This window comes from Sparus aurata, chromosome 5, assembly GCF_900880675.1.
Source record: "Sparus aurata chromosome 5, fSpaAur1.1, whole genome shotgun sequence".
NCBI classification, from domain to species: domain Eukaryota; kingdom Metazoa; phylum Chordata; class Actinopteri; order Spariformes; family Sparidae; genus Sparus; species Sparus aurata.
In genome coordinates this window covers 13,186,049-13,198,959 of record NC_044191.1, presented here as the reverse complement: position 1 = coordinate 13,198,959, position 12,911 = coordinate 13,186,049, and the positions used below count along the sequence as shown (strand labels likewise).

At 43.1% G+C, this 12,911-nt stretch overlaps 1 protein-coding gene across 3 annotated transcripts in view; it reads right to left on the bottom strand.

The window, feature by feature from the left end:
• LOC115581986 (EGF-like repeat and discoidin I-like domain-containing protein 3) overlaps nucleotides 1–5,202 on the bottom strand; it is a 126,489-nt gene extending 121,287 nt beyond the window's left edge. For 2 of the 3 annotated variants that reach the window (XM_030417614.1, XM_030417615.1), the window contains exon 1: nucleotides 4,516–5,202. In XM_030417614.1, the coding sequence (XP_030273474.1) occupies nucleotides 4,516–4,579 (64 nt within the window). In that variant the 5' untranslated portion in view covers nucleotides 4,580–5,202. The remainder of the gene's footprint in view (nucleotides 1–4,515) is intronic. The other variant, XM_030417613.1, reaches the window with a different exon arrangement.
• Nucleotides 5,203–12,911: the final 7,709 nt, after the last annotated feature.

Genomic DNA, 12,911 nt, shown 5'->3' with positions numbered 1-12,911 from the left:
AGCGACATCAGACATTGATTAAAGGATTAGAGAAAAAACGAGCAGTCTTGGTTGAAAAGACACCATTCTTACTGCTGATCAGTCTTTGTGATTGTCTTTTGTCCATTCGATTGGCTCAAACACTGCTTCTTTTCACTCTCCGATGTACAAATGCAGAGTTGACCAGCCTGAAATCACCATGAAAGTCTAGAGGTGGGCTAAAAGCACAGTATGTCACCGACACGGGTATTGTTTACATCGACACCTATGCCCAGTCAGGTGATCACTCAATTACAGGGGAGAAAATCAGATACAAAGACAAAACAAACAACGGTGACAGTCATTTTGTTGCTGTTTCTGAATGCGCATCTTTACTCAAACAACTTATTTTACCACTTCCCCGCCCGTCCTCATCTCAGGGCCATACTCTTTTGTAAAGCACTTGCTCGTGTGTGTCCTTGCAACCTCTATAAGCGTCCCTCCAGCGCCCTCCCGATAAGTCAAGCATGAAATGTAGGCAGGACAACAGAGGCCAGACTACAGCAAAGACAAATGGCACAGTATCCATTAACTTGTCAGCATAGGAGACGAATGAACTCTCCTTCAGTTATTAATGGGATTAAGGAACATTTACACTGACAATGAATAGCCCGATCGAGGTTCGGCGAATATGAGTAAAATAAAGACAGCGGCCAGTGTCACCATAGCAGCGGCAGAAGCCTTTGTGGGAAAGATCAGTTCCCGTGTTGCTCTTCCTTACGTGCGGGTTGTCGTCCAGCGAGTTTGCTTTGGTTGCTTCGGTTATCGCGGCCGGCGATCTGACAGAGGTGTGACCTCTCTCGACTGATTGAGGACCGTGGCATTTAAAACCAGAGTGAAGGGTATTATAGAGGTAGGCTGAGAGTCATCGCTGTTAAAAGTCACCTGTACATCAAGCGTGACCTTCGGTGGCCGGTGAACGTAATGATCACCATCATCTGCATGCATTCAACGTCCTTCGTTAATATCTATTTCACGCAAGGTATGGGGTTTTTTTTCAGCTGAGACCATTAACTGATTATTACCTTCCTTTCATGGCCATCAACCATAAGATAACCCTTTTTTTTTAATGGTATTTTATTTAAATAAAAAAGTCTTGTAACAGGGTGAATCTCGTCTCTGTGACAGCCACTCTGCCCCAATCACTTGTTTCTGCACTGTGAAATTTCAGTGCCAATTTCTACACAGTGTTGCTTTAAAAAGAAGTTCCTAACCTGTAGTTTTTTGCGAACCAGAGGCGAGGACGGCTGAGGTGTTGTGAGCCAAGATAGATAATTTAACATTCCGTAGCTTGAGTAGGACTTGTTATGTTAAAACTCATTGAATTTTTTCGATTCTCTCTTGCGTACTGCAGTTTAAATCAGTCTTTCTCTGAAACTGCCAGAAAAAAAAAAGAAAATGTCCATCACGGCGACAACATGCTCGACTCACTTGTCCACATTGCACGACTCTTCCCAGGTGCAGCAGCTTGACGTGATGCGCGCAACAATAGCTTGCTGTGCTTGTTTGTGTTTCTCCTTCTTCTTCTCTTTTTTTTAATGCATATGCTTTGCAAGTCAATTAAACCAATTAAGCTTCATATTTAATGTATTGAGTAATATAGTTGTCTATTATCAGATCAGTACTTCAACAACTTGATATTTGTGCATCCCAAATTTCATTCAAGAGTAACTCCACCTATTTTTCACTTTGCAGTTTGTTTCTAGATCTTGATGCTTATTTGAAAAAAAAAAGTTGTATAAAGACTGTTGTGGCTCCAGAGGAACCTGCACAAGCTGTAGTTCTGCGTTGTGATCTTGAGTGTCTTTAAGGGTAGGAATGCAAATTATGAAAAAAAAAATATTCACTTTACAGCCAGATTCAAAGAAGAGCACCAAAACATCACATCCAAAAAGTACGATGCTTTAAAAAAATAAACCGCTGTTTCCTCTTCTGTTGTTTGACTAATCAATTAATCACTGCAGCAGTGTACTCTACGCTGCTGTGTGCTGCAGTAATTTGTTTAAAAATCTGGGGTCATATTTCTGCATCGTTCAATACATCAAATAACTCATGACTGTTATAGCCCACAGTGCACATACCGTAGTAAAATAATGCGCCCATGGAAAACGTAAGTGAATTAGTCTGCGCTGTGACTTAGGCTTACACGGCCCCCGTGATATGCCAGGCAGTATTAAGTTACATCCGGACAGCATTTCCATCCCTATCAATTCCAGCCAGGTCGATTGTTTATCCAAATGCACCAGATGCTGCTCGCAGGAAAGTATTTCCCTCAAGTTTTTAAGCAACAAATCAACAGTCTGCGAGCATGATTAGCAGCTCACGGAGCCAACCTAAATCCACAATCACTCTAAAAATGACAAGCTTCTTAATCTGTGCTGAGTGAGTGGAATCTCTGAGCGAAATGAACGGTGACCAACAGTATTAACACTAATCATGATTCACCAATAGCTGTCTATCCCATCGCCTCTCCAGATGGCTGTCCATTTGCCTAAAAGGCTCTAATTGTGCAGCCATTACAACAAGACTGAGTCTGAAATTAAGATGCATCAAATTCATTAAAACTGACTCTCTAAACAAGCACAAAAGCATCTTACATTTCAATACAGAGGGCCCACTGCTGCAGTCATGTGCTTTGTCCAGGCGGACAGGCACAATCACCAAACAATGTGTGCGAGTCAGCACCAGTAACCAACCAGAGGAAGTGATGTATTGCACACTGACTTGGAACAATGCGGTCTGTTTTACCTGAAGGCGAATGTTTCTACCCCATCAATTTGTTTCAGTGGACAGAGGCACCCTGTGACATCCTCAATAGAGTGTTTGTTAGCAGCCGTCTCTGAAGACACCTGCTACCTTTGTGAAACCACAAAAAAGTAAATACACTGTTGCTTTTGTACAATTACAACACAACTTCTACTCTTCACAATGCATTCTTTGTTGCTCTCCTCTTTTATGGCAGGGAGTTTGAATGTGGATGGATCTTTTCAGGCTGACTCTGGGAGGTCTGGGAGGGGGGGAAAAAAAATAAGGACACCCCAAAGCAGTTTCATTGCTAAAATAGGGACCATGGTGACCATTGTGGCTCTAAGGATGCTCACACAGCGATCAGATATTATCAACACCCTCCATCTGCTCCTAAAACCAGCTCCTGGCTGTGGACGAGGTTACAGCCGTACTCCTGTTTGGAAACAGATGGACAAAAAAGTCCCTTTACAATACCACAAATTTAACTGGTATATGATTAATTGAGGGGACAGGTTCAGGGTTTATTTTTATCTAGCTGAGCCTTGAAACAAGTCGGCTCCCCGCTCTCTCCTCTGCATTCATTATGCCAGCCTACCAGGGAGTATTACTTCTTGGAACGGCAGACTCTTGAGTTGACACCGCCAGGCTTAGGTAGCCTTAGGAGCTCTGCTTAAGGCACTCTCCCGGTGTCGAGGCAGAGGTCGTCTGACATGTGTGACTCCCGAGGCAAGTGTGTTGCTAAATGAATAGAGACAGGGAGGGTGGCATGACCCACTTCCATAGGCTACACTGCTTTCTTTACACAAACCCCACAGGTACTGCTTTGCACTGCTTGTGGGGAATATACATATTACAATCACCGGAAAACTGGAAGGGCAAAGAAAGAGGAGGAGGAGGTGTGCAATCATTTAAAAAGCTGATTCAGGGGGGCAGGTGAAACTAAAAGCTTGTAACAATTCCATCTTTACATGTGACAGTTTCTTTAAAGACTCTATATTGGACATTCTGGTCAATAATGGTATCGCGATGAAACAAACACAGAGAACTCTCTCAAGCTTATCTCCTCTACGCGATGGCATCTGGGTCTGTCTGCGTGGAATCTTTTCCATATAACCTTTTTGTTTTCTTAATTCAGTTTATCGAAGAAGGAAAAGTGGCGTCATTTTTTTTCGGTCTCAATGGAGTCTGGACGCACGAGTTGCTTTGTATCCAGTGGAAGCATCCCACAGGAGCGGAGTCGGACAGCTGAAGACCATCAGTGTGAGGGCGCGCAAAAAGGACTGGAGCAGTGCACATCCGTACCTTCACTGTGCGCGCATGACGGACGGACCGATTTGGCCCCTTATCACGGAGAAATTACGCACGGGAGGAGCAGAAATTGAGTCGCTCGCCTCATCGAATCAAGAAAGTATCCTGTACACCGCATGTAAACCGATTAAGAAACCAGGTCGTGCGCAGATTCGATCGGCAGTTGTCTCGTCTCCAAAACCGTGCGGACAGGGCTGCTCCTGTTCCCGCAAACAACACAGCCTCTCCATGTACGCACATTACATTTTTGCTCTGCTGTCCATGAGGGCTTCCCCTCTTCTTAACCATCAAATTCACTCGTTCGCTCTGATCATGTAAAAGGAGCTCCCAGCGCACTGACCATTCTGTGGTACTCCCACGCTAAAGGGCTAGTCTTGTAAAATAAATAAATAAATTTAAAAAATATAGCAGTAATGACAGTCAGTCACTTTTCCCACTCACCTTTCACATGCTGCGGGACAGCGACGCTCACACACAGGGCGATGGAAAGGAGTAGCGGTCCCATCCTCTCTCACAATAAACAGCTCTGACTTCCAAGGTTAAGGGTGTTGGTAAAAAAAAAAAAATCAAAAAAATGATAATAATTAAAAAAAAAAAAAAAAAAAATCACGGAGCCAAAGAGCCAAAAGTTCTCCCCTCCTGCGCTCTCGCCGGGCTGAAGGATTAGCCCTGGCGGCTGTTTGGGGCTGTATGTCCGGACAGGTTAAAGTCCTCCTCGGTGATGAAGTCGGCACAGAGACGCGCTCTCTCCACCTGGATGCTTGTGTTGGTGAGTGAAGTGTGCCTGCTTCGTCCCCCTCCGCTGCTGCCTTCACAGCTCCTACCGCAGTGGTGCGATGTAGTGGTGAGAGCGACGTGTGCGCTCAGCGCTCCCAGACGACCACAGTCAAGACACCGGAGTGAGGTCGATCAGCACTTCCGGTCCAGGCGACCAAAATAACACCCAGTTATTAACACATTCAATGTTTAGAAAAGACACATTTGACTTTTTCGCACTCCACAGTCGTACTTTTTATTTCTCAGTGCTTTTGGTTCTGAAGGTCCAATCGCCGAACATCCTGTCTCGGAGTGTGCGCATTGACGCAGCTTCAAGGACAGTCCCTGTGGCTCTGCCTGCGTGAGGATGTGGGCTTCACGGTCGGTCCCAGCAATCCGACCGGGGCGCTGTCTCGCCGGCGGAGGCAGATTTTCCTCCTCCTCGTCCTCATCTTCCCCCCCCCCCGGAAAAGCACTTTGCCCAAAACGCCTGACGGGTTGGGGACTTTAAATTGTGTGTAATCAGCCACTTCAGACTTTTCCTCAACCTCGTTTTTTTTTTTCTAACTCCCCCCATGGCAAGCTGAAGGAAGTGGGATAGCTGTTTCAAGTAGTCTAACTTGGCATTTTTCTCTGGAAAGCCTTGTTGAGTTTTGAAGTGCAGATCTTGCAGAAGGCTTCATCAAGTCTGTACAAATCAGTTGGGAGATGTTGACACAGTGTGCTGCAGCACAAACGTCACTGACGGCCAACATCATGTATCTCATTGTAAGATTCAGCACCCCTTTGTCTTGATAGTGTCTAGTTATTCCTGTCCATACTGCAACATGCTTACTATGTACCCATGACTGACAATAAGAGCCTACACCTGGCCGTTCCCTATTAATGCCTCTTCAGCTACTTAGAGAAATGAAACACTCTCTGATAATCATACTGAGGGTTGATCCTAACGACCAGCTTGGGATTTCATCCGTCCATCCACTCAGACACTGCTGACAAGGCGCTGATGAAACTAGGATGTATACTGCTGTGCTGAAGGTATCTCACCGAGTGGTGACATTTCAGAATTAGATTATTTCCAAGAGGGTGGCATCACCCTGATTGCTCATGTGCCATGTGTGATATTTCAGTCCCTGCTGATTGGATTTTGATGAAACTTGGGGTTAAATGAATCAGACAATTGCACCTTGGTGATTTCAAATTTAGGACTATAATTACAGAGTGAATACAGAGCTGTTCTTTTGCTGATAAAATGTTAAGATGTTGATTAGATGAATATGTTCCTCATACAAGGACATGCAGTTTTGGATTTGAAGTTGTCCTCCCAGGACATTTACTGTAGGTCGGTAATTGGTCATCAGGGAGAATGTGAGCAACAGATGAACGCAGACAGTGGTGTTGGGGCCCGAGGCAAAAATTCCCAGGGGGCCAATCTAACCCATTTTGTCGTAAATAATAACAAAACAATTTACTACATTTAAACCTTTCTTATTTTTTTATGTACCAGGGTTTTAAGACATTAATCACATGTGTCCTTGTATAATATTATATGAGTGGCAGTTGGGGTCCCCTTTCCCTAGATTTCACTGGGGACCCCAAACATTTATCTCGGCACGGACATCAGACTCGGATTGTACACAGCCTCTTAGACCAACAGACGCCACCTTGAACACTGGGGTTACAACAGAGGTAAGTAACAGCCGGTGCAATGATGACTAAAACTGGAACAGAAAGAGAGTGGGGCATCAGCAGTGGGCAAAAACAGCTTGTAGAGCCGGAACTCTTTCACATCTTACCTGGTGAATTCAGGACTTTTTCCATTTTTTTTTTTTCTGTCTTGTTTGACATTTTTTGCAAAAAGGTAAATAAGAAAATTTGGGTAATTTCATTGTTCATTAATCATTGTTCGGTAAAAGGCAATAAACCTGAATTGAGAATGTGCGTGGTGAGATTGGGATTTCAGTGAGGAACACTGGTGTGAAAATATTTCCTTTTCTTGACATTTTGTGAGTTTATTTTGTTTACTTTTTGGACTAAGTAGCAGACATGCCACTTTTACATCTCCCAGCTGAACTACAGGAGATATCAGGCTAGCGCCTCATGCAGTACAAAGTGGTATTATGAGACGGGATAGGCCGGGCTAGCATGCTAACTTCAGTTCGCTGCATCACAGTACAGAGATGTCTTTAACATAATGTGAACACTGTTGTTTTTTCTCACACTGTGGATAATGTTTGATTTTCTGACTGTTATGAACTAAAATCCTGGCCATTTCTTACAAATTGCTCCTTCCAGGGACATGATTCATCCAGTTTGATACTTTCGAACTCAATTTCTATCTCCACATGTTTTCTGTGAGACTACTCCACCACTGAGGAGAGAACAGGGCAGGGCTCAGACTTTAAGATGATGTCATCATCCAACATTCCATAGCTATCAGTCTGACCTTGAGGTGTTTTCGAGCTCCTCATCATGAATCATGAAGATATCAAGTGTCTTATGGTATAATGTAGATAGAGACCTGCACTTGGTCAAGACCTATAAATCATCCACAGTGCCATCAGTAAAGTCTGCTATCATCTTAATGAGACGCCGCCCTCTAGTCCTACCTCCACAGCACCTCCCATCCACACTCTGTCTCCTTAGCAGATCCTGGTAAATGTGATCTTTTCTTTTTTCTTTCTTTTTAAATTAGATGTGCTAGAATAAAGGAGGATTTTTGTTTTAATGATGAGAACAACAACTGCTTAAAAGCCAATCCTAGAACTCATAAAACCCCTGAGAAAATATCTTGTGCTAATCCTATAAAGACATCAATAAATGGTCTTATTTGACTGGTATTACCTTTTGTCTAGAGATGGATTAAAAATCAAAAACAGATGATCAGATAAACATAATACCTGTTTTTTTTTTCTTCATCTTATTAGCTTGTGCACATTTACAATCATAAACTCCTCATTAGGCTTAAGGTTCATCCTTGCCTGAGAGATAAAGAGAAAGAGAAATCAAACAACAGACAGATGATCAGAGAGGATTGGTCACCGGCACCTAGGCTTGCTGGTAAATATGTACACGAGTGCAGACCCTTTGACCTCCTCCCAGTTTCTGCTGTCAGCCTCCACACAGAGCACAGCTCCTACAACTGTATTCTGTGAATCCCCCACAGTGGTGTGTCTAAACCTCAGCAAGTCCAGTCTTCCAACTCAACTCCTCTCGTCTCCTTTGCCCTTGTTTTTCCCTTGGCATGTTGAGAGACTGCAGCTCAGACCAGCGAATCCCCTTCAGCTCACATCCATCCTCATTTAGGCCACGGGGACCCATTTAGGATGAGCAACGGGCTGGAAAACACAGTGACCTTCTCATATTTGACTCATTTACTGCTGTTTTTATTTCAGCCACTAAAAGCGGGCGCCGTGTTTTTATTCCTAGCAAAAGTTACAGAGTTGGAGAGGAATGGCCGCCATGTCTCCCGTGGTAATAATCCGCACCTTTGAAGGGCACAGAGAATGTGTACCTTCATCCGAACGGACAGTGAGCTGAAGCACCTTAAGGATGCAGACATAATCTCAAATTGAAACTTCATGGGTGAAGAATCTATGAACTAAGACCGAGAATGTGCTATTGGCACGAGGGCTTTATCTTCCACTGTGCCCTAAGCATTTTAATAACCGCAATTTTAATGAGGTTAACCTTTCATATCCACTCGCTCCCCTCTCTCATCTCCCATGTCTGCGGGTTCTCGCGCTCTCCTTCCCAATCAGGCTGCTCGAGTCGTGTTCAAGGCCTCCCTCTTTCCTCTGTGCGCCCTCCACAAAGACAGTCTAACAAAGGCCTAAGGCAGAGAAAGGGAGAACGAGAGACAATAAAGGGAAAGCGGCGGCGGGCGGCGGTGGTGGTGGTGGTAGTGGTGGTGGTGGTTAGCCGGGTTGGTGATGTGATGGGTGTTGGAAGGGGGGGGGGGCACTGTGCAGGATAGGAACAGCAAGCTAGTGAGAGTACGGGAGAGACAGAGACAGTGAGGGGCAGATTGAGACAGTAAGAAAGGCAAGCAACACTAAATTAGATGCTCTTGGAGAAGAGACAGTGAATTAATTCCAAAGAGAATATTGCATTGTGTCGTCTTTTTCCCTTCCTCTCTCAGCGTTGGGACACGCGGCTGAGTTATGTGTTCCCCGAGCAGCCTCTTCTATTTCTCTCTTCTGCTAGTCCCAGGCCGTTACCACTGGCATCGGCTCGTGTCTTCCCGCTCTTTGTCATCCTGATTATTATTGTACTTTTTTCCTGCAGCAAACACACCGCGTGCTGATGTTACAAATGCACCGGAAATGAGATACTGATCGAGGCTATGATTGCGATGTTAAAAAATAAAGCTACTCTGAGCATTTGTGCAATATGTCATTGAAATCAGACGATTGCACAACTGCTACAATTGCATTCTAATCATCTCTAAATAATAGTACAAAAAAAGGAAAGAGTCGTCAAGATGTTGCAGGCACATCCAAAGTATGTCTCATTTTTGTACTTTTTGCACCGACAGCCACTGATTTTCTTCTGAGTTTTCTCGACTAAATGAACCGTGGTACAACATCTCACAAGGAACATTTTCCATAACTCGCCCCCACTGTGTGACCATAATAACGATGATCTGCCACTGTGCACCCCATCCCATCTGTTTCCACTGCGAATACGTCCAAGGCAGCAATCTGGTGGTTGCTGGCCTGAGCCCCCACATCCAGAAACCTGCAGTTCTTATTTAAACTACAGTTGGAGAATTATAATATGTGGCGGTTGGGTTTGCTGAGCTATGCTCTGCTGATGTTCCACTCTACAGCGTTTTTGTCAGCTTGGGCTGAATGCATAATGGAGTGATATATATATATATATATATATATATATATATATATATATATATATATATATATATATATATATATCAGGTTCAATTGGATGAATGACACAATCTTTCACACTATTATTATAGCTTATTGCCAGTGTTTAATTAGCCAGAAATGTAGCCTTTGAGTTTCGTTCAAACATCTCTATTGTGCTCTAACATCTGAAAGAACTGACTTAATGACTAGTGAGCAAGCAGACCTATATATACTTCCACATCAATGGCATACTTTCCAACTTCTGAAGTCTTGGATTCAGTGCAGTATCTGCCGGTGTCTGAAAATACTTCAATTTCAGACAGGCATCACTGTAACAGCTGAAAATAGCATAATCACCAAAAAACAAATGCTCATTCTCCAAATATTCACAGTCTCACCCAGCAAGCCTCCCCGCAACTTAGCACCACAGATTCTTCAAATCAAGAAGACTTAGCAAGGGGTTATTCTAACAGACTCAAGTATCTTGCGGGCCTTTTAATTGTACATTCAGCTTCGCTTACTTTGATTTTCAGGAGTCCATTTTTTTGATTATAGTTTGCTTAAAAGTATCCCTCCTCCTGCAGTCTTCAGACACATTCAGACTCGTGTCACATTGTATGAGTGCCGAGATCAAGGATAGACCTTTAACTGCAAGTTAACAGTTTTTTTCTCTTCAGACTGAGCCTCCCCGGCTGAGGCTTGAGACTGAAGATCAATTTATAGAAATGGCTCCCGACCAGTTACTGAGGACTTCCAAACCTTTGTGGCTGACACACACAACTGTTACACTTTGATACAAACGGACAATACAGGTCAGAGTGAAAACAGAAAAATGCACTGTTATGCTAAAGAGTGGCTCTTAAAGTCTCTCAGTCTCTGCAACTCATTTTCCACAGCACGATGCCACATATCAACAAAAGCAAATGGCCTGGAAGGACCATATTTCTTGTGCACAGATCAATATGCTGTTCTCCTGCATGAGACAGAAGGATTTATAATGTAACAAAGTGAGTTATGAGGAAGTCATCCCATCCTCCTCCTCCTCCTCCGCCTTCCTGATCATCAAAGACTCAACACATGACCTCCACCCACCACCCAACCCGAAACCCCCCTCTTACATTCTTCCCTCCTGTCACCTATCTGAGGCTGTTTATATTAGAACCAGACTCAGCAAAATGCACGCTTAAAGCTATTATGCAGTATAAGCTAAAAGGAGTCTTTACTGATTAAAAGTGTAACTTGTTTTGTAGGGATCCTGAGTGAATTGAGTTAATTGCAGCTTGTTTGGTTTGATTTGATCAGCTTTTAATCAATCAACTGTTCCATTGCTGGCAGCCTGATCAAATCAACAGCCGCGGTACACTGAGATATTTGGCGCCGCTCTGTATAAATGGAGGCAATGAGAGCTACAGTGAGTGCTGCCCTTTTTAATATAATGCGTTTATTTGATACTAATGTGCTTATTAGTGTGTTTGAAAACAGAAAGACAGAGATATTCCTGATATATATCCTTTTTGACATGAGTGATTAAAGCTGCTTTTTCATCGGTGTCAGCAGTGATGTTTGATCTTATTTGAAGTCTGCTTTTCAGCAATGAGCAGTAGCCGCTGGCCCTCGTTTACCCTCCGCAGTAACCTCAGTCTAGACAAACCTATTAAAATCTATTGAGCCAAAACCAAAAATATCTGGAGAAAACTTGACTCACAAAGAGCTTTAACTTGGATGTTTCTACTGTAGGAGATCTTTGAGGTTTGCTGTCCAAGTGAATGTCCAAAGGATATAGACACATGGCTGACCGGCTCTCTTTAAAGAGTGAGAGCACTGTTTTTAACGTAAGCGACGGAATAAATCAGAGGGATCACTGGTCTATGCTCCAATCGCCTGCAAATAAATTGTATCAGTGGTAATATGTGAGGGATAATGGTAGGGGGTTTCAGGTAAAGAGACATCATGCCTCAGTGAACTGCTTATAAAACCATTTACTGTGGCTACTCACGGTGTCTGTTCCAATGGAAGCATAGAAAGTATTTACTGACAGCCAGGGGGGCTCACATATCATTAAGCCGCACATAAAAGGCGTTTGGGAATTGCATAAATGTGTATTTGTGTGTTTATTGCTGGTTGTGCGAGCATGCATGTGGATTATTTGTTTGCGATTATTTGCGTCTGCGTTGTATTTAAAGTGTCATAAAAAGGCCACATAGACAACAAAACATTATGTTTTATGACAGTAGGCCTAGAGCCTTATAAATGATTAACTGCTGCAAAGGGCTGCTTAAGTATCTATTTTGCCAACATGTTTATCCATCTGTGTGAATCGCATTTACACAAATGCAATGTCAGGATCTCATAGGGAGTCAAATTCAAGTCATAAAAAAGGCGAGTATAACCTGATGGACCAGCGGTGTGTAGAATAATTAAAGGTAAACATTTCAAGCAATACGATTATTTGTTTTCTTACTGAAGGCTTTCGGACAAGTATGATACCACTTATGTGTGTGCTTAACATGATTTAAAACACAGGAAAAAGGGGAAAGAGCATTATATTGGGTGTGACGCGCCGGACTGTTCCTTTACCAGGACTGTTGACTTCCTTGAGTCCCTGCTGATTGTCCAGCAAGTGGTCCAGACCAAGAGTAAAACACCTTACCTAATGTTATATGCCATATTATAATCTTTACATTTTTCCCTGTTTGTGCAGAATAAATGACTGCAATATATTGTGTAAATTAGCTCACTTTAGAGCTGCTTGTACATAGCTTTTTGTGTTTTTATTATAGCAGGTCTATGAAGTTTTTACCAACTTGCTCAAAGTTTTTATAAGGGATTTGAAAGCTAACGAGCTTGAAAAAAAAACACGGTAATGAGCCCATCATGAAAATTAAACCTGTGAAATACAATGACAGCAACAATCACAACAATGTCCTAGAAGTGCAAACGCAGAAGATAAATATACCTGTCGGCTGGTGTTCATGCGGAAAAAGTAAAAACACACACACACACACACGTTTGGGTTTTTTTTTTTTTTTTTTTACAAGTTTTGACTTACAGTATGAGTAAATGTTACTTTGCCTCTCTGCACTCACAAAGCTGTCTCCCCTCCCCCGACAGCCCAGGCACAATGAGTGGTATGTCTTGAGCCAAAGCACGAGCAATCCCTCTGTGGGTGGAGAGGGAGATGAAAGAGAGAAACAAGAGGTGACACTCAGC